This window comes from Poecilia latipinna, unplaced genomic scaffold (assembly GCF_001443285.1).
Source record: "Poecilia latipinna isolate Pla-1442-1.1 unplaced genomic scaffold, P_latipinna-1.0 Scaffold187, whole genome shotgun sequence".
Lineage (NCBI taxonomy): Eukaryota > Metazoa > Chordata > Actinopteri > Cyprinodontiformes > Poeciliidae > Poecilia > Poecilia latipinna.
Genome location: NW_015112803.1, coordinates 186,185 through 208,890, shown reverse-complemented (window position 1 = coordinate 208,890; position 22,706 = coordinate 186,185). Strand labels below are relative to the sequence as shown.

At 40.0% G+C, this 22,706-nt stretch overlaps 1 protein-coding gene across 9 annotated transcripts in view; it reads left to right on the top strand.

Annotated features, from left to right (window-relative positions):
- Positions 1-6: 6 nt before the first annotated feature.
- Positions 7-22,706, top strand: part of ltbp3 (latent transforming growth factor beta binding protein 3) — a 48,179-nt gene continuing 25,479 nt past the window's right edge. For 5 of the 9 annotated variants that reach the window (XM_015030596.1, XM_015030597.1, XM_015030601.1 and 2 more), the window contains exons 1-2: positions 7-380; positions 22,016-22,285. In XM_015030596.1, coding sequence (XP_014886082.1) covers positions 140-380; positions 22,016-22,285 — 511 coding nt within the window. In that variant the 5' untranslated portion in view covers positions 7-139. Of the gene's footprint in view, positions 381-14,517; positions 14,645-14,881; positions 14,928-19,102; positions 19,275-20,226; positions 20,301-22,015; positions 22,286-22,706 lie in introns of those variants that run through there. The other 4 variants (XM_015030604.1, XM_015030602.1, XM_015030598.1 and 1 more) reach the window with 4 other exon arrangements.

Genomic DNA, 22,706 nt, shown 5'->3' with positions numbered 1-22,706 from the left:
TTTTTTTTTTTCTGAGTCCCACCGTATGAGACGTCAAAGTTCCCCCCTGGATAACAAAGCGGGATTCCTCTGAGCTGGAGCTGAAGCCAGCGGATTTCATGCCCTCGGATCTCTGCGCGGGGCAGTGAAGGATGCCAGGATGCCCTGCTTGATGATCTCCCGTCTGCTCGTCCTCTGGCTGAGCGTCCACAGGCTGGTGTGGTGCTCGGAGCGCGCCTCGGCACGGGAGCGCTTCAAGGTGGTCATCGCGCCCCTCATCTGCAAGCGGATCTGCCTGAAGGGCCAGTGCCAGGATAGGTGCGAGCAGGGCAACAACACCACGCTGATCGCAGAGAACGGCCAGGGCGCCGACACGCTCATCGGACAGGGCTTCAGGGTTGGTGAGTGAGTGGAACAATGCCGTATTATTTCCTCTGGAGGGAGGGGAGATATGAATAGGCCTCCGGGCTGACCTCCGAGTTTTAAAGGTTGCGGTGGCTTCCAGGCAGACCTTATAAAAATACCATGGACAGTGAAAATGCTAATTACAGCCATGGAACTCCATAAAATAGCCTAATTGGGCAGAATGATTTACCCTGGCACTCCGAGCTTAATGGGATTATGGCAAGGCTGCACCCAGAACTGTAGCCTAACAAAACATAGATGTAGTTTATACAGACCTATAACTTCTAAACCAGGTAATCAGTTAGACACACTTGGTTTAAGCTTTATGCATTTTTATTTCTGTAGCAGTGAGTGGGAAAAGTGGAGCGTTTTCAAAATTGTATATGTGCTTTTCTTTTAGGTCTTGTCAGTCGACAGCCACAAACCACAAGGCATTTTATCTTCACACGACAGTCCACCAGAACGTAGTCCAGAACTGTAAAGTAGAAGGAAAAAGCTGCGTTTTTAAGAGGCGTTTCTTCTTCATCTTGTATTCAGATCAATTTAAATAATATTCAGTTCAACCGATTCCCTTTAGAGGTAATCGAAATAGTACATAAAACCTACCTGTGTCTAAATGCAGTAAACTGTGAAGGAATTGGAGGGAAAAAAGGGGGAACACCGCGGACAGATCAGAGACGAAGTTGTGGAGGTGTTTAAAGCTGGCTCATATCACAGCTTTTGAGATCTCACCGGGTTGCTGTTCAATTCATTATATAAAAACTGAGAGTGTGGCTTGATACAAACCTACTAGGACATGTCCGTCCATGTAAACTGACCGGCTGAGTGAGAAGAGCAATAATCACAGAAATAGACCAGAGATCTACAGCTCAGGTGGGAAAATCTGTTGGCTGAAGAACTATCAACTAATCCACAAATCTGGCTTTTATGGCGAAGTAGCAAGAAGAAAACCATTGTTGGAGAAAAAAAAATCATTAAAAAATTCAATTTGAAGTTTTTTTGCATACAGATGAAGCCAAAATCAAACTTCACTCTGAACACTGCATGTCCACTATGAGACACAGTGGTGGCAGCGTCATGCTGTGGGAGACTTTTCTTCTGCTGGATCAGGGGAGCTTGTTAACGAGACACATCCATGAAGCTAAATGCAGGACTGCCCTGGAAGAAAACCGTCAAGAAACGCGGAAAACCTTCGAGGTTGACAGCAAACCAAAACATACAGCCAGAGCGAAAAACAAAAATATTTATGTGTTGGATTGGTCCAGTCAAAGTACAGACCAACATTCAATTAAAAAACTGTCCCAAGACATGAAAAAAAAAACATGTTCAGATATTCTCCATCCATTCTAACTGAGGCTGAGATATTTTGCTTTGATGAAAACTTCAGCCTCTACTATCAAACGCTACATATGAGCCAAAAAACTTGCAGGTTTTTGGCCTGAAATATGGTTATAAAATGCATAGCCTCAGGTGTGCTGAATGCAAATTAACCACACAGTTTTCAGACTTTATTTTTATTTTTTACTCACCAATTAGTGTCGATACAGCAAACATTACCAACTGACAGGTTTAGATCTACAAAACAATTAGCTGATTAATGGAACAAATGACAGCAATTAAAATAAAATAACCAAACAAACAAGAAGGTATACATCCAAATGGATACATGCAAAACACAGAACATAATCAGTTGGTGTCACAACAAAAACAATGAAATTGTTTAACATATATATTAGGATTTACTTCTTTTTTTTTTTAAATCTTGGCAGCAATTTTCTAATTTCAGACCTCTATAATTTTCCTTCCATCTCCCAATTTTATAATTGTTCATGACAAAAAGTCTTGATAAACAAAAAATGAATATGGTCAGGGTCGCAACTAACATCCACATTGTCCTAAATGTGTCTTCACAACAAATCAGTCAGTTTTATTTATAGATGACTTTTCATGCACTCAGATGTGACACAAGGAGGATTAAATGCAGGAAACAATTAACAGCTGTAACAGAAAATGATAAAATAAGCCAATTAACTAATTGTAAGTTAGCAAAGGTACCAAATACCATCAAAGGCAAAATACAATACTCCCTTTACCATTTCAATATTATTTCAAACTATACCTTTGAGTGTACAAAAATGCAAAACAAGTTTAATAATGTTACTGTTTATCAAATTAAGTGACGCAAAAATGTTTCGATACGACTCCTTTGAAAAATAGGCGTTTAATCTCAATGGGTTTTTATCCAAATAAAGGTTAAATGAAATAAAATAAAAATAGATTAAATGATTATCAATGTGTGACCACTGCAGGGGTTTGTTAGCACAATGCCAAGAGGGAAAGACGACAGCAATGACACTGAATAATTAATTGTTGCTGCCTGTCAACATGAGAGAGGTTAGGAGGTCCTTGCCAAACTATTTAAATTCTCCAGAGGAGAAACATTCTTCAGAAGTGGAAAACATTTAGAAGAGTTGCCAGTCTTCAGAGAAATTGACATCCCAGCAAATTTTATTTCAAAGTCAGACCGTGTAAAAAAAAAAAAAAAAAAATTGCAAATAGCTCAACTTTATTGCACATGAGTCATGAGAGTAAAATTAGAACAAGGCTGGCCAAGAATGTCTCGCATGCATTTGCATTTGAGGCTAATGGATTTCTGTATTCGCTCAGGTTACGTTTGTCTGCTGTGGAAATGAGTTTGACGATCTGAAACATTTAAACATGACAAAAAAAAAAAAGAAGCATTGACGGAAATAAGCATTGGGGTGTTTCACAGGATCCTCCTTAAAAACAAACATTCATTATTGTGATTAAACTAATTCCTTCAATCAACTCAAGTTACTTAACTCAATCTCTTTGACTTAGCAAGAGGCTAAGACCAGGTGTGGTGGGCTTTACCCTGAACTTAAACGCTGTAAGATATTCCCATGTTGCACTTTAATTAGTGAGGCTCATTACATGGAACATAATGTGCTCTTCAGATCTATATTTTCTCCTTCCCCCTGACTCTGGTTGACATAGGTGGAGCCCCTTTATTTTATTTTTTGGTGTATCAGATCAGAGGTGGTGGTGCCTTGGAGTCTACATCGATCTCACACCCAAAGAACCGCATTCAGCCTCCCAGTCTCTTGTTCAAAGTAAAACTTCAATCGAGGAAAGAATCCCTGCGTACAGTCAGAAAATAAAATAATAAAATAAGATATTTCCCCAAATAAGCTGCATTGCTAGCTCTTGTTCAACAGATAAAAGCGTGCCTCTCTTTCAGCAGCATGATTTAATGGCTGCTCGTGTCAACTCCGCCTGTGCTTTTTCAATCCATGCAGGTTTGTGTTGGAATTTTTAGGGAGAAGAGAAACGGGTGCTGGCAGCAGCAGCATAAATATGATATACTTTATGACTGCGGTGCTATTGAAGTCCGCTGACTCCTGCTCACAGCGCCATGACGCCGTTCTTCCTCTCCGATGCCGTTCAGAGTCAGAAAGTTGGCTTGGGGTTCGGTTTTCCCTCTTCTGCCCCAGTTTCCATGTGATGCATCACGTTCTGGAGCTTCTGTGTCCAATAAATAAAAAGAAGCATATCGGATTCCTGGAATACCTCACAGTGCCTCTGGACCACGGTCCCATCACACAGTCTCCTTCGTTTTCCCAGTCAAAGTATCTGAAAAGTTCCTCCGCTGGGTTTGGTGAAGAGATGGATGGAGGGCTTGACTTTGGCGCTGGAATGTGGTGGAAATTTCTCCCTCCTGTGTCAAAACGGCCATTGCTACAGCAAGAACAATGCAGACTTTTCCATATTCGTGCATTTCAGATCTGCGTTTTCTGCATTCGATCTGAGATGCATGTTTGCCTGTCTGTGCTCCTTTATGCACCAGGAGTTTCACTTTTTTTTAAAACATAGAAGATGCCAGCATAAGAATGCGGTTGAAAACAACAGGACAGCATACTCAGGTTGTGGTTTGAACAGCTGCAGGACATATCGGTGTTGGCAGAGGTTACAGCTTCCAGTCAGGAATGCACTGAATTTTTAAAAAATAACTGAGAGGGGCTTGAAAAAGATCAGATTTACAGCTTCAACCTGTGAATGTTAGAGATTTTTTTTAAGGTTAAATACCGTATGTGACTTAGTGACTGATCTGTTATCATCCAAAGTCCATGTCTTTCTCTGTACAATTAAAAAAAAAAACATTGTCTCCAGAGTGAGATGTTGCAAGAAACACTCTGTGTTCGTCTGTGAAAAGAATCACGAGTTGCTGTAAATCAACAAACTTTGACAGGATCATACAAGGTAATAAAATGAGCAATTTTTCACACAAATTAGGATTTATTCCTAAACTAAACACGATTTGATTCCAAGACTTTATTGAGCAGAAAGCAAACAAATACATGAAAAAATAATTAAAATGCAAGAAAAAGAAAAAGAGCTTAGGTTTTCCACAAAGTAGAGGGGAGTAGTGGGATCGACTGTGAAGAGTGCATGCCTTCTCCAAATAAGTAATATTTGAAGCCTCGCTCAGCATCGGTCACATGGATACAAAAACATCTGGAAAAAAGAGAAACGGCATCTGGTTGCATTCCAGTGACATTTACATTAGTGCTATTATAAGCTGTGTAGTTAATAAAAAAATCACTTAACTTTCAGTTTAAAAGCCAAACAATCAACAAACAGTAATATAATAGTAACATAAGCAGCTGTGGGTTTTGATATGAGCCTTTCATTTATTTCTCGTTTTCATGCATCGTTTCCTGTTATTGCATTATTTTATTGTGGAGCGTTTAGGGATTTTTGTGTCTAGAAAGGTGCCATTTAAAACAGTTTTACGTACCTACCTCCTTTATGCATGTTGCTGGGCAGGCGATGCCCTGTGTTTTGAGAAGGGGAACTCCTACTTTTACTTATGTTCAATGAGACAATTCAAGGAAATATTATCTTTCTTTTCTGAGGTTTGGCAATCGGAGGGGACTGTGGAATTAATTTTTCTTCTATTTAGTAGTTATGGTATATATGAATCTGTATTTTACTGAATACATCACCAAACTAATGCAGGAATGACATCTTTCTGAACATGGGAACAGGAGAACCTTGGATCTCACTTCACCTGGTATCTGGACCCTTTTCTGATTAACTACAGTTGAATTTCTGTCTTTTATGATGTAATTATATATATTAATAAAAATACAAACAACAAAAAGGACTGATGTGAAAAATCCAAAGTGAGCATTTGTTGACATTACCCTGTAAAGGGTAAGTGTTTTATATCAATTTGTTTGACATCGTTTGCATCATATTTTCTCTTGTAGAGCTGTGGATTGAACCAGCATGTCATTTTTTTAAAATATATTTTGTTATAAATATGTGCAGGATCAAGCATAATTTCCTGCAAACTAGAACTCTTCCCCTGCACAGAAAGTATATTTCACTTCCAAGTTTTTAAGTGTGCGTGTCTAATTTTGGTTTGTTTTAAAGCTATCCTTCTGAAATGATCTATGTACAGACATAAAACCGGTGCGCATAATAATAATAATAAAAAAAGTGCTTTCCATCGACAAATCCAATATATTTTTTTCTCTTGGTCAGTCTTACAGAGGCATCTCATACATCAGCTTCACTGACAGCAGCTGTTGGCTCAAACAAACCACCCTGTACGCCCCTCGCTTTCCTGTTCGTCTCAGCAGTATCCCGCCTTTTCCCCGGGTTCTGGATGTCCGAGCTGCTCTGGATTCCCATCTTATTCCGGGCTCGGAGGCCCCGCGTTGCACAGGAAGTGCTCTCATCGTGCCCCGATCTGGGCTTGTCGTCCCTTTAAGTCGGGCATCATGGCAGGCAGCTATTTCTGGGCTTTCCCATGTGGTTTTGTATTTAGAGCAAAGTGACAGTAGTAGCCTTGTGGTTTGTTTTGGTTTCTCCTCGGCTCGGGTCAGAGGTCTGTGGGAGCTGGAGAATGAAGAGCAGTCAGTTAAATACAGTAAATAGGGCATGGTCTGCTTTCTCTCAGTGCAGGGAGGCGAGTTTATTTTACCTTTCAGAGCCCTCTGCTCTTCCCCCACGCACTCCTCTTTCTCTCGTGCCAAACTGTTGAGAAGGCGGCCTAAAGCTGGCAAGCGTGAACCTACAGCAGTCCGTATTTTTGCCACAGGTCGGAATGAACTCTCAGTCGAAGCTGGACACGGCTCCCACGCTCTCGACGTCTCAAACGCACACGTAGGCATTCATTTGTAGCTTAAAGATCAAGAAAGCTTCTTACCTTAGCTGGTGGTGTGTGTGCGTGTGTGTGTGTGTGTGTTTGTGGGGTGCTTTGCCTAAACCATGAAGCTCTCATCAAGGCTGAGTTTTAATATTCATGGAGCCACATTCTGTCACCTCTCCCCGTCTATTTATGCTTGTAGAGAAAGTAACACATGGGGTTATTTAAGGTCTTCTGCTCCAATAAATCTTTCACCACTCTACAAGCTGGATTAAAGCAGAGCCACACACACACACGCAAAGTCACAATGGGTCATGTCCATTACATTTTTTTCTTTCAGTTACAACTGAAAATTAAGTTTTATTGAAAAAGTTACAGTAAATCATCCCCTAAAACTGACAGTTGAGGGAAGGAGGGTTTCAGTCAGAGAGGCAGCCAAGAGGCCTGTGGTGACTTGAGAGGAGCTGCCGAAATCCACAGCTCAGGTGGGAGAATTCGTTGCCATGACAACGATTAGTCATTAACGTTCATATACTTTATAAGTAAGATTAGAAGGATATCAAGTACTGCATTATGTCAAAGGTAGGCATCTACCCATCAGTAACCATGGAAACAGGGTCCTGCCATCATGTAGCCTAGCACGTACGAAAAAAACTGGTTAGCCTCTCGTCTTTTGTACGTTTTTAATGCTGCTCCGGTTTAAGGAGAGGCGCTGTTTATGACATAGTGGCATAAATCATGTGACGTGAATTCAGGCGATGTCGGTAATTTGATCAACACGTCGGGAGGGAGGAAGTACGGGTCGGTTTCTGAGCTAGCTGTTTCAAGCTTCTGTAAACACCGCCATGCTCCTAGAGAGTGTGTTACATTCAAATATTTATGGAGTGGAGAAAACAGTGAAACTAACAACAATATGGACAGTTCTGGGGAGTTTAAACGACGTTACTTGGAATTTATTGTGAATCAAAATTCTTATCATAACAAGAAATTTATCACAATAAATGATAAACGATGGAATAAATGCCCACCCTTATTAGAAAGGAAGCCTTGGAAATTAATTTTGTAGCTTAGCCATGTTGGAAACCTGATAAAGATGAATAATTTGATCTGGCCAAAGCTGAACCCTTTGGGTTATTTGGCATATTTTTAACAGATTCCAAAATGTGCGTGTGGTGGAAAACTTAACTCTGCACATTACCAACATCACATCATCCCACAACACATTCAATATAACACCCCGAAGGAAGAGCTTCTTTGTTCTGTACTTTTATATTTCTCTTCCTTTCTATATTTATTTTTATCTGTTTCATCTGCTGTGTCTTTCTCTCTCTCTTCCTAACTATCATATATATATATATATATATATATATATATATATATATTCCCTTACCAAGCTCAGTCTTATGAACCCAAGAGGAGTATTTCCCCCGTTCAGCTCAAAACCTGTATTTAGTGATGACTGGATTTTAGGGGCATGTCAGTTAAGCACGGGCTACTTTGTATTCTGGTACTTTAGCCATATGGTTAAGGAGGAGCGTGCCTCCTGCTGCTGGTCGCAGGAGCGTAAAAGCTGAGTTATAGTCTCGCTTTTAAAAGTTCACGTTGAGCCGAGCGAGGCAATGCATCACTAAGCCTAGCTTGAGAGAGAGCGGAAAGCAGAGGAGCACCCACGTTGAAACAGAAATGGCTCACAACGTGATCTGCTGTTATTATTTAGGCTAATAAAATTAATGACTAACTGTGAGCACCTATAATGACTGCCTGCGGTCTTCTTGAGGGTGGGGGGTAGGTGGTCCCGTTGGCACCTGGTAGGGAAAACGCCGATATAAATGCATGCCACACTTTTCAGGTTTTCATTTGTACCACCTTCCTGTAACTTCATAATTATCTATTACATCCCAGTGAAGTGTATTAACATTCTTTTGCTGCAATCAGACAAAATGTGAAACAGTTGAAACGTTAGAGTACTTTTCAAATCAGTGCAATCTCAGTCAGAATTTCCCATAAAATCAAACTTCTGCAAGTCAACAGTTTTGCAGCGTAACCTATAAAAAAAAAAAGATAAAAAACACCCATCACCGTAAATTACATTTGGAAAACAAAGCAGCAATTAGAGGCTTTTTTTTTTTCCGTCGTCACAGGAGAACAGTGTTCTTAAGAGCAGCACGCTGAGCCCTACTCAAACAAACAACCTTCTTTGCCATCTTTAACGCTCTCCTCCCATTTGCGTAGCATGTGGGGCGAGTGGGGGGGCCACGCAGCGGTTATTTAAAGCCGCTGAGAGGAATGCAGGACCCTGTAGCCGTAGCAATTAGCCAGGGTAAACAGAAGAACACGGAGCCGACCTGGGCAGCAGAGACGGATCGGTCTCCTGAAGTTACCTCCCGGCGGCTCCTCGAGGGAAAGGTACCTGACCTAATCTCGGCAGAGCTCTGTCAGCACTCCTCCACCTGCCTCCTCTCCACTCCCTATAGCCGGGGCTGTTAGATAGTCATTATATGACATCATGTACACATGTTCCAAGTTTCTGTCTGCTTCTCCCTCCTCTTACCGCTCTGCCAGGAAAGAGCGGAAAAAAGCGGGCAGTATTGGATTTGTGCCCACTTGGGAGCTATTTAAGGAGATGTAACATTTTTCCATGACATATAAAACACATCATGCAAAGCATGTTTAGGTGTGGATGTGGATAAATGCAACCCTTCCAACTCCAGAGGTCTGGCATGGTTTTCTGTCTGCTGCTGTTTCACGCTGAACGTGAGGACTGATGCACAGCAGGGCTGCAACTAACTATTATTTTAGTAATTCTCTTTCATACTGTTTATTCAATGTCACATGCAGTTCTTATTTTTTTTCTTTAATTATGTAAAGCAGCTTCAAATGCCTTGCTGCTGAAATGTGCTATACAAATAAAATTTGATTGATTGATTGATTAATCTAGTAATTATTCTGACGATTAATCGGATTAAAAAATGGCACATTCTGCAGATTTTTTATAAAAGATATAATTCAATTCCCTTTTTAAAACAAGAAAATTGACATTTATTGCCTGAAATGTAACAACATAACATTCCTTCAGTAAATCTGAACTGGGTGAAGCTAAAACTATGCCACTTGAGGCGTTTTGGCTAAAACATATCTACAGACAAAGGAGTTTTAATCATAAATGTATATTTATTTTTGCACAATTTGAGCTTAGTTACTGCTCTGAATATATTATTTTTAGTCTTTAAATTCCAGTTAATGATTAATCGATTACTGAATTAGTAGACGATCATTTCAATAATCAATTAATGACAATCAGATTAATTGTTTAAGCGAAGATGGCAGCGCTATGTACAGTCTGGGCTTAATTACTTCTCTGATATATTTTCTTTTTTTTATTTTTACTTTTATGCTCCAGTCAATGATTAATCTGTTACTGAATCAAATTGAATGAGTTGGCGATTATTTCAATAATCAATTAATGACGATTAATCAGATTAATTGTTTCAACCATAATATGTAACAAAGAAGACAGCGCCATGTACAGTTTGGGCTAATTACTTATCTGCATATCTTTATTGCCTTCATAATCCAGTTCACAATTAACCAATTACTAAATTAGTTTATGATTATTTCAATAATTAAATACTAGTGATTAATGGATTCAGCCCTAATACATAGCGGAGTTTCAGCGCTGGTGTTTGGAAAGCAGAGTTTCTGGCGGTTGGCCGGGGAAGAAGGTGTACGCTGGTTTGTGTTTGCTAAAGGGAGTGATTATGTCATTTACTGTGACGGCTGGCTCGGTCTCAGGAGTCGGACCCGCTTCACATCTTGCTCCTCAGTTGGTGTGGGATGTGGTCTCACTGTGCCCATTGATGGTAGGCGTATTTAGGATGGCGGTTTCCTGCCTCGCAGCTGATGGTTGAGGGAAGCGCGTCATGAGAGAGTGAACCTTTCTCCTGTTCTCCTTCTGCAGCAGGAACGTGTCCCCCCCTCTGTGGGAGCCAGTCATTTTTAGCCACACCAAGTCTTGGAAGTAGGGCAACCAGGGGGATATTTATTTATTTAGGTACATTTTTTATGAAGACTAGAAACCTCACAGTGTTGGACCCACTGAGAGCTAACATCTGTTATAGAAGCTTAGAGCAGCTTTTAGATGTCGTAGGTTATTATTACGGTTTCTCACTGACCGATGGGTGAACCTCACCGCTTTCACACACAGTGCCTCTCACAGTTCTTGGAGTTTTATCAGGATTTTAATATGTTCAGAAATACAATGGAGACCAGATGTTTTTGTGCTCTGCATATTTTTTCCCTCCCTGCTGGACTTTAAATCAGTTTGAATGTTTCCTGCTTTTGGATTAGCACAATTATTGCCGTTTGCATTTTTAGATTTAGCTTTTAGTTTTCTTAAATTCAACAGTTTACAAAAATTGCCCTTGAAGTTGGTAGAAATCTCTTTTACGCTGTATGGCGTGGGTCAACCGGGTTTGGTTTTCTTCAACAAACTTCTCACGAGAGTTTTCTGGGACTGTGGCCCATTCCTCCTGTCAGAACTGGTGTTGGTCAGAATTGTAAGCCACTTTGCTCACACAGACGTTTTCAGCTCTGCTCACAAGATTTTCTATGTGGTTGGGATTCGAGCTTTCTGAGGGCCACTAAAACCTTGACTTTGTTGTCACTAGGCCACTTTAGAAACTCTTTGGTTTCCCTGTTTCCCTCTAGAAGTTTTGGTGAACATTATAGCAAACAGTTCTGTTCCTGAATGCTTGTCTTTTTTTTTTTTCTTTGAGATTAATGGCTTCTTCCCGGCTGAGTGGCATTTTAGCCCAAACTGATAATAAATTCATTTCATCGTAGATAATATCATTATTACCAACTCCAGTGAATATGTTGACAAGGTCTTTTGCATGTTTGACACCAGAAAAGCATTTTCATCGTTCCTGAACAGTGCGATGGCTGCAGATTGCGTCAATGACTTTACTTGCACATAGGGCTGTAACGATTCCTCAAATGATTAGAGTACCTTGATTATTAAAACTTCTCAAGGTAAATTACCTGCCTCGAAGCTTCATTAAATTATGTTTTACTATTTCGCACACTGTGTTGCAGCCAGGTGATTATTTATGTTACGCAACGCTCTCGCTTCTATTTTTAGAAGTGTCTTTACTATTCTTAAATCAAATATAATTTCAGATTTTTGTATAACTTTTCTTCTGGCTAACTTAGAAAGTGAGCTATTGTTGTTGCAGGTTAATTTTCTAAACTACAGAAAAGTAATTGTTAGGGATGCGCAAATATGAAAATTTGGGCCGATATCAATACTGTGGGTATAGTAGAATTTACCAATATTTTATTTAATCAGTTTTTAATTCGATTACTTTATTAATCGTTAGAAAAATTGATAGAATACTCTATTACAAAAATAATTATTAATAACAGCACATAATTGTTAGAATTATGTTGCACCTTTAGGCACCTGGAAATTATAGCTAAAGGATGAGCAAAACTTATAGATGTCCACAGTTTTCTTCCTGATGTTTTAGCTAAATTCTTGATTTTTTTTCATGGTGTCGGTCCAGGAAGCAATCTGGTTGCGGTGTTGCCTTAAAATACATCGGCATGTGAGCCTCAATTCTTACATAAACAGGGCTTTAATGGATGTTTCTTTCCACCCTTTGTTTATAGCTGGTCACAAAGCTTTTGACAACAACCATGGCTTTTTTTGTTCTTAACTCATTGTGGTTTCTGTCCCTGAGTTTGAATAGTCTTAAGACTGCAGAATTTCTTGATGTAAACAAAGAATTGAGCTCTGTCCAAAGGTCATTTTAGAAGGATTAAGGTCAAGCCTCAATGCTCGCCTGCTTAAGACGCTTCCGTCTTTTCCCTTTTTTTTTAAATCCATTCCTCTATGCTGTGGGATGTGTGCTAATGAAAAAAAAATCCTGGTTGGGTAACAGCATTTGCGCTAAAGGAAGTTGGTAATCTCCTTATTTCACTCTTCACAGATTGTTTTGAGTTACAGAATTCAAACCTATAAGAAACATCTACAAACAATAAAACATGGAGGTCCTCTAAGGGTCAGGGGTCAAAGTGTTGTATCTATCTTACTTAATATATCCTCAACTTATTTTTCCCAGGAGCAAGGTACTTAACCCTTAGTTACCTCTGATCTGCGTATCAAAAGCATTAAAAAAAAGAGCTTTAACCGACTCTGAAAAATCATAATCAATTAATCAAATTACTAAGATATTGTGGCGTGATCACAGAACCATAAAACGTTTTGTTGCAGAAAGTCAACAGGGTGACGAGAAAAGCTATGCAAATGAAGTTTGAAGCAACCGGGAATCCATTACCTTCCAGTTCTGTCATTTAGCTGAAACCTACCTGGAGCAGCTAGAAGACGCTCAGAGCTCAGAGACACGGCCAACGTAAGGTAAGATCGGACCAAGAAATATCTGAAGACCAATTTGTCAAAGGTTTTCTGGATGAAGTGAGAGCGACTCTTGACCTGTGGCTGGATCAGTAATGGGCTTGAGTCAGACACCAACAAGGCGGTTCTGGTCTGGGCTGATCTTATTAACGATGAGCTGGTTGGGATCAACCCTCAAACTGGCTGCCAGTTTGTAGGAAACTCTTTCTTCAAGCAGTGGCACAGGCGGATGTTTGATGCTCCATATACATCCAAGTCTAGTCAGTAAAGACCTTAAAGATGAAAAACTAATGGTGACCCAAGATGTTATTCCTTGCTGCTCTTCTTTGCTCCCTGTGGCAACATAAACCTGGATATGGATCTATCTTAGTAGCCAGTGGTTTAGAAAAAAAAGTGCTGCATCATAATTATACCCTTGGCCAGTCGTGGTTTATTTTCTACTTCAGTTCTGGTAAAAAAATGTGTTACACATGTCAATATGAGTGGCACCTCTGATTATAGAGGGGAAAAAAAGCTTCCACACAAAGTGAATGCACTTAAATTAATGTACTTAAAAAAGTTTAAATTTAATTAAACTTGTGTAAGTTTATGTTACTCAAATGAAACTTGTTTTATTTTAAAATAATGTTTAGATAACAGCTTTATCAAAAATGGCAGTGAGTGTGTATGGGGTTTCATTTTGCTCAGACCTCCTCTATGTTTTATTCATAGCCTTTAAACAAAGAACTTGTCTTTATTTTTCCCCTCCCCTCAACATTATGTCAAAGTGACTGTGGCTTCAGCTAAAAATGTTCCTGAAAACATTGTTCTTGGCTCAGTCTTCAACTTTTCTCCTTCATCTTCACCCGTATTTTCCTTGCTGGTTATCTGTGCTTCTTACGATGCTGGCCGCATTCACTCCAACTCACATTTTCTGTTATTCTTTCCACTGACTTAACCAAAAAGTGTCTCATTGTGTTTCTTTCTAGCTCCAAGCTGGGTGCATCATGACGAAATAAAAAAATAAAAATGAAATGAAATGAAATGAAATGAAATGAAATTTTATTCGAACATGATACAAATATAAAATAAAATAGTGCACAGTAACAAGAAGTGCATAAGAAAGAAGAGAAAATACAGATTTTTTTGTTTCAGTTAACATATCATGCTCAAAAAGGGGTAGGAAGAAGTGAGAACTTATAAACTCCTACCCCTAAACACTTGAAACTTTAGAGTCCTACTGTAAAACGATATACTTTAAGCAACTAATATTAATGTCGGCTTTTGATAAACGTATCCAGCTTTGATTTTAATGTTTAAGAATTGGTTGAAAATATCTTTTTTTAGTTTGTTTTAAAAGAAACTTCTCAGGTTTTTTACAATACTGGAGCCAGCTGGATGGATTAATGAGGAATTTAATTAAATGTTTTGTGGAATGTCACAGTAGTCGGAAAACTTAATGCAAGGAAAACTTTTACCACTTGTATTCTTTTGTCTGCTTGAAGCTGAAGAGGCCGGATCACAACATGCGTCAAAGTTGCCGTATTACAACTGGAATATTGCAGCAGTGGAAAAGCAGCTCCTGGATAAATCTTGGAAATGACGAAACGCAGACGAAGAAGCAAGCGTTCCCCTTTCCAGTCCGTCCTGAGTGGACGCATTTAGTCGCGGCTTGAGTCACAGTGAAAGTAAGCTGGCTGAAAACATCACATCTTGGTGTCTGAATCTTAAAGACTTGCTATTTGTAGTCCTGCCAGGCGACTGTGCTAAAGCAGGAGCCGGATCAGGGGCTGCATCATCGGTTCAGTTGGAGATTGTGTGCAGCCGCTTCAGACTCAGCAGGCTGCGGTTTGTAGAGCTATAATTTGTTGTTTTTGTGCTGTGAGGGTGCGGCTGTGGGTAAGAGGACAATATGACGAGGGAGTGGAGTGGGGGCTGCGATGCATCATCTCCAGACAGACTGGAGCGTGGGTAGGTGTTTTCACAGGGGGAATCAAAGGGCAACCCTCAGGGTTTTGGGTCCAGTCGTTTATTTTTTGCCATCAAACGCACGTGCGTCATTCTGTCTCGTTTTTAGCGACAGTTTCTGCACTTTACTTCTCGATTTCACTATATCGTGTTTTCATGGGCCTTCTTGTTACAGTCAAATACTTTAATATATTTTATTGGAAGTTTGTCTGATTTACTTGTGAAATGTGTCCTTCTCCTTGCCCAGTCAGTTTTTTATTTTTCTTTTAAACCTGATTCTACTTTAAACATCTCCACAGTTTTGTCCCTGTCCTGCCTGCCGTGTTCCTTTGGTTTTTATGTTTTTGTTTATTCTGTAATGGTCTCTATCAAACCTTTGCAGAACACTGGATTTATACTGAGATTAAGCTGTACACATGTGGACTCTGTTTGCAAAATAGATGACCTCTGAAGGCATTTCGCTGCACTGGATTTTATTAAGGGACATCAAAATAAAGGGAGCTAAATACAAAAGCAGGTTTTCATTTATAAATATATATTTTTTCTTTCTGCACACAATGCTTTAGGTAAGACTTTGTGTTGGTGTCTCTGTGTCCTGCCACATACATCAGCTTTGCTTACTTAACAGTTAAGGAATGCAAAATAAATTTTTTCTCACAGGAAAGTCACAATTATCCCACTTGAAGCAACATTTCACTTTTCGTTTTGCATTCCTCCTGAGTGCTTAATGTTTCTTTATGCATCGTTTTTACCCCTAAATAGACGGATCTGCGTTCTCTCCGTCCTTCAGCGCTTATGGGCAGATCTGGCATTTTAAGGAACAGCTCTGATTACGTCAGGAGAAGTGGTGCTGATAAAGCTAGAGGACAAACGGACTCCCTTTCTTTCTGTCTTTTTTATCCAGTTTGCTTCACTCTACTTTCTGAATAACTCCTCTCTGGGAAAATTACACACTTCCTGAGTCTTGGAGCACACCTACGAGCTGGAACTATGCATTAAATCAGACCTGACAGCCAAAGGATACGGTCAACTTTGACTCCTTTTAAGTTTAATTGAAGTCATATTTTGTAAAAGATCAATTAATATGCAGTATAATAGCTCTCAGCATTGTACGTTTTCTAAATATAAAGAACAAAATGCAACTGACACGAAAAACACAAACGTGTTGGGGGATGAAAAAAGTGAAACGACACTGGAGCTTTTAGGCACATTGAAGTGTAAGAAGTGAATTATTTAGGATTGTTTGCACATCTCCTTGGAGCAGACAGAACATAACTAAAGATGGAACTGTTACCAAAAGACTCCCGTTTTCTACGACTAACACGTGGAAAGTATTGCTCATTATAACTCAATGATTTTACAGCCACAAGTCCCTCCTCCTGCCCCCGTCAGCCAGCCAAGGCAGCCCTGTTCATGCCTCGGATTCATGTCGACCACCTCATAACTCTTAAGCACGTTTGATTTTTTGATTTTTTTTTTGTCTTTAATAACATACCACCTCTCGATTCAGGAATGTGTTAGATCTGCAAATGCAAAGGTGTGGCACAGAAACAGAAATCCCAGAACCTATAAGCGAGGAAAGTCCACAAGCGACTCGGGGATTGTAAATTTTACTAATGAACTCCAGGGTGATGATTTTATTTTCACAGTGAAAACCTTCTGATCTCAGCTTTAAGGCTTTCTGCTCTTTCTTCGCACTGTACAGTGTGGTTGCAGTCAGCTAACCGCAGCGGCTCTTCAGGAGACGAAACACCCTCCACTTAATAGCACACGCAGACGAGCACGCCCACTAACATGCACGATCTGCCAAAAACATTAGCGTGTGCGCAGTCGGGGTGACTCGGGCTCAAATAACAAGGCCAGAAGTGAAGTGAGAATTTACTGTACGTGTGCAAGTTACTGCATCCTTGTGTACCTCTGGATGCAAGCAGACATAATAAAAAACACTTTATGGGAAGCAAAGAGTGAAAACGGCAGGGCCACTTGTTATTCAATCTTAGACTGGAGATGAAAACAAAATGGCATCTTTCTGAAATAACAATCTTTGGACACGGATCCGTCCTTCCTTCCTATCATAGTTCAGTCTAGTGTGGAGGATATATTTTTGGCAAAGAAGAAACCACTTAACCACTACTCCCAGTAGGATAATGCATCTCAAATAGTCTCAAACTGGCTTCTTGCCATGATAACCCAATGACCCGTGTCGTCCCCAGATCTCAGTCCAGTGGAGAATGCTTTGTGATGTGGTGGAACAGCAAATTCACAGAGAATCTGCAGCATCTGCTGGATGCCGTCACGTTTTGAGTCAACAATTCAGAGGAATGTTTGCAACGTCTTGTTGAATGTAAGACATGGATAATTAAGGCAGTTCTGCAGAGTTAAGATGCTGCTCCTGGGAATTGGCTGAGGTGAGATTCCAAGTCATTTCTGACCAGGAAGTGTCTGAGGGAAACCGGTTACCCCGACAACCTGATCTCGCATAAACAGAAGGCAATAAGGATGGATGGCCTTAGCTTTACTTTTTTTTTTACATATAATCTATATAGATGGAAATGACATAATGAAAAATGGCACAATGAAACAATATGATATGAATTTTTTAATCCATGTACTTTATTTTAAGAATTTATTTGAGCTTTTAGGAGCTGCTACTCTTTTATCCTTTAAAATAAATATACCTTAGTCTGTAGAAAGCACTTACAAAGCATTGGGAGCAATTAAATTAATAAATTATATTAAATTTTCCATTTGTTTTAAGAAATATAATTTTATTAGCTTATGGGAGAAAAGGTTTAGATGTTTATAATTTCTACGGGAAGCTCTACTGGTGCTTTTTTGCGCTTATTTGTGTGCGTCCTGTTTTGTTTTTCTCTCCCATGTTCTAAATAACACACACACACACACACACACACACGGACACACGTGTTGTTTTAATTATTACTTATTTGTTTTTCTTCTTTTTCTCCCATGCTGTTCTTAGTTGGTATATGCTTTGTTCACATTAATAAGAAAAACAAAGCAACAGGAGATGAGAAGATTTCTGCTCGTTAAGTTGTAACTCTATATTGCTGACTGAAAAAATTTAACACTTTTCAAACTAAACGAATGTCATTGGTTGTTATAGAGGATGTATCTAGATAACGGACTGTATGAGAATCTGATTGAATAATAATTTTTTTACAAAAATAAGACAGTTTTTCTCACTCAGAAAACATTCTTACTCAGCTGGTTGGAAATGTTTGACTCAGAATAGATTTAACAAGAGTAAAGCGTAATGGAGTGTGATCGTCTTGAAGCCATGCCATGGCTGCTTGTACTGGAAAGACCTCAAAGAAACCAAATCCTCACACGCAGCTGACTGACAGCTTGCAGCGCAGTTATTACACTTATTATTGCAGCAGCGTTACCTGATGTCTATTATTTCTGTTATTATGAGTGGTGTGGATTCTTTTCCACTCGTCGTGCATCAGAGTGCTCATTCGTGGGACCCCCATTCCCGTTCCCACGGCAGAATGTGAGCCTCAGTATGAAACATGATGCCTCGGCTCTTCCTGGTGTTCATCAGCGTAGATGAGAGCTCCCGGTCTTACACAGATGCTTTCCCAGCCAGACGGAGCCTCAGACCAGACCCTGCCTGCAGTTTGTCATCTCCTCTGTCTCTGCTGGTTCAGATTGTGTAATAATGACAGTTGGAAAAGAGGTGCTGCTTCTTTTTGCTTCTTCTCTCCGTGTGTGTGTGTGTGTGTCTGCGATCTCACTTTTCGGCCCCCGCATCTTTCCCAATTTCCTCCTGCTCTGAATCCAGGGGCCGAGACGGAGTCCGATCCGTGGAAACCGGAGGAAGTCTGACAGGGTTGAGCTGGCAGGTTTCAGTCTGGAGTTCTCTGTCTGTCTCTCTATCTCTCTCTCTCTGCCTCGCTCTCTCTTTCTCTCTCTCTCTACCCCCCTCTCCCTCCGCGTGTTGTTGCCTGCGCTCAGTTGCTGTGATTAAAGGCCCCTGTGACACTGAACTACAGGCAATGAGAGGCTGCTTCTGAATTATCCATCTTGTGTTCAGATTTAAGCTATTCCACTTTGGCAGCTGGTTGTTTTCAGTTTTGTGTTGTTGTTTTTTTTTTTTTTTTTCTTTTTTCTGCCTGAATTTTACCATGTGAGGATGTCCCTGCCGTGTTTAGTGATTCAGTTCCCTAATTATGCCGCAGCCCAGACTCCTCGGCAGTACTCGCCTAATTGCTTACATGTGTGCACACTTGGCTCACAAGCAGACGGAGCTCTCCTCCTCTCCTTTTGTGTCCTCACTTCTTTTGCTCTTCTGTGTTTGTTTGATGAATAAACCAGTTGAGTTTGACGGTATTTATTAAAAAATCTTTTTATTGTTTTAGCTGCCGTCAGAAAAAGTGGGAGGAAAAAATAGAGAAGATAAATCTGCATGTTGATTTTAAATCATTTTGTGATGCATGAAGCAAAATTAAATACACTAGAGAAGAAAGAATTGGGGGAATTCACCAAGCTGCTCGCTCTAAATGTGTGCATTCATCTGATGATTAAACCAAATGCAAAGAAAGACCTCTCTTAGTCTGAGTGAGGGACTTTATTCACATTTAAATGAGCTATAGTGCATGCATTTAGGGGGGAAATCAACTAAGTTTTATGTTTAGTTCTGTAATTTACCACTAGATAGATCCATACTGTTTGAAACACTCAGATAAAGTAAATGCTGTCCTGTACTTTTGGTTCAAGGAAAGGAAAAGGTAAAAATGACCCGCTGTGCTGCACAGGAGGTAGAGCAGATTTTGTTGGTAGCGGTAATATTTGATTTTTGCTCTGGCACGCTGCAGCATGAAGAAAGAAAAATTGATCTTTGGGTTTTCTTATCGAAATGAAAATCATAAAGCTGAAACTAAGACGCTACAGATTTTCAGAAACTAAATGTCTTACTTTTACAATCTGGGATCTTTTTAATTTACATTAACACTTATATCTTTTACAATCTGCAACATATATAGATAAAAAAAAGCGTTATTTAAAATATGACGGATCCCTCAGTAGGTTAGATATGAATTTGTTGACGTTTTGAAGAGAACCTTGTGCTTGCCACAACTCTGAGAAAATATTTGTCTTTTTAATCACTTTGGCACTAGGAGTGTAAAAGTGCAAAAATAATCATGGTGTCAAGAGAAAGAAGAGAAACTTAATGACTAGAAATTTGGTTTGTTTTAAAAAATATTAAACAATAACGGATAGGTGGATGGTCAATGGTTGTTGTTTAGTTCTCCGTCCTATAGGTGGTGCTACAGAAGGAAGTTTTTCCGATTCATCTTTGCCGTCAAGCATAATTTCCCTAAGATCTTCTAAAGAGCCTCAACATATTACTTGGTAAATATAATTAAAGCCTCTTTTATTTTTAGAGAGCAGTGGGTTTTTATTTTTGTTTGTTTTTTTGTATCGTTCTCATTGTTGGATCCTGAGCAACAATGAGACCTTTTCTAAAACAACTGAGGTCTGCAGTGTTGTTCTTTTGTGACCTAAATGAGTCATTGATTTGCTCTTGAAGTAATTTTATTACCCTTGCCACTCCAGGGAAGGATTATCCCTGTTCAGTCTTCTCCATTTCTGCTGGGTCTCCAAAGTGAATTTCTTCAGGACGTGTTGTTTTTTTAAGATCTTTTAACCTATCATGTTGTGTGACAAGTTTCTTTTGACATAATTGGTTGATTTCTTAAATGTTACCCCTGGTGGAAGGAGGGGGGGGGGGAGATACATTTTCAAAAAAAATGTTTTTTAAAAATGTAAAAAACAATCTGCTATTGTTCAAATAATAGCAGGTTGTTTGCTATTGTTTGAACAATAGCAAACAGATTTCACTATTGTGTCACATGTGAAATCTTCCTTTTTCCTTCACGTCACTGCCTGCTTTCTCTTTAGCTCTTTAACTTTCACCGTTGTGTAGTTGAAGTTTCAAACGCCCGGCTCTTGAATAAACACAACGGAGAAAACCCAGTGAAACAGCAGTGCATAGTATATATGCTTTGAAGCGCTCTGGAGCCAGCAGGTTTCCCACAGATCTCCAGATCTTTCCCATATGTCAGAATGAAGCCGTTACACAGATCGATGACTTTACCTGCTCCCTCACTTGCCTGGCTGGTTTTCAGGGACCTTTCAGTTCGTCAAGCTGATTTGGTTTTTATGGCATTACAGTTCAAAGAGAATATGGTCTTACTTATTCCAGCTTTTTTCTGTATCTGCCTGTTTGATATGTGTGCGTACTCTACAATATGCGAGGCATCCATTTGTTAAGCTAAATGGTTAGTGTGTAAATCACATGCTAACCCAGAGGTTCACAAACTGGGGGGCGCCGTGTCATTGCAGGGGGCGGGCGCGGGAAGCCGTCTGGATGAAAAAACAACAAAACATGAACACTGTGTGCGCTGGGTTTTTACCTTAGAATGGCCAACTCTCTGTTATTCCTATATCAATTTGATACAGTAGAGGCTTCCACACTTCCCATATTTGTGTCCTCTGTCACTTTTATCAGTTAAAACTGTTTAATCCGTTGTTAACATGTTGTAACCTGTTTTTCCGAGCCGCCTTTAAACGCAACATGAGCGCTACGCTGGGTTTACACCTGTGAAGGAGACCTGCTGCTGCTGGGCGGAGCTACGTAGGTTTGTGTTAGAATCACGGCAGCAAACCAGCAAAACGCAAAGAACTTTTCAGTTTTTCCCTCCAAACTAACCGACTGAGTTGAGTAGAGCTGCTGGATGCAGGTAATGTTAGCTAAAAGATGACTTTGGCTAACTTTACCTAGTTAGCTAAAGGTAATGTTAGCTAAAAGATGACTTTAGCTAACTTTACCTAGTTAGCTAAAGGTAATGTTAGCTAAAAGATGACTAGCTAACATCAATACAGAACCTTAAGCTTAACAAGTACCTTGTAGGCTACCGATGTTGGTGTCTATTTTCAGCTATGTACAGGGGGCGCAGAAAATGTTTGGAAACCACTGGGGGGGGCGCAGAAGAAAAAGTTTGGGAACCACTGTGCTAACCTATGCCTGCGTTGATTTTTACATGTCCTTCTCTTTCTCCCTGCAGTCGTGTGTCCTCTGACGTGCATGAATGGAGGAGTGTGCAGTTCCAGGAACCACTGCCTCTGCCCGCCTGGCTTCACGGGCCGACTCTGCCAATTTCCACTACAGCAAGCGCAGGCGGCGCACGGCAACAGGCAGCCCGTGTACCCCGCCTCCCTGAAGCCAGACGGCCAAAAGCTGGTGGAGCACACGGCCATGGGGCGCACCCAGATGACACAAACACACTCTGTTTTCACCCTGCCCCTGTCACAAGTGGGGCACCACTCATCAGAAGGTAATTATTGCTCACTTCAACCTATTTGGGTTTAATTTGTTGTGATAAATAACACTGGATTACAAAAAATATCCTTTGGAAGTTTATGGGGGAGTTTTTTCAACTGAATTAGAACTATTTTGCACCGCTGAATCCAAAAATGACGTCCATTTTTTTCTCAATCAGGTCAGGTTTTTATTCTAATTTGATTTAGAGATATCCAATTTTCTGACTAAATTGATTACATTTTTGTGACATTATCAGTTCATTTCTGTCAATATTTTTCATCCAAAAAAAAAAGGTTTTAGGAAAAAGAAAACTGTTTTCTAACAGAGTGTAGGGTTTCCCCCAGAAAACGTGCTAAGCCCGGTGGTTGTGTTTTGGGGCAGTCGTTCACCCCCCGGCCCGCCGTGTTTTTGAGTTTAAAAATACTTAAAGTTGA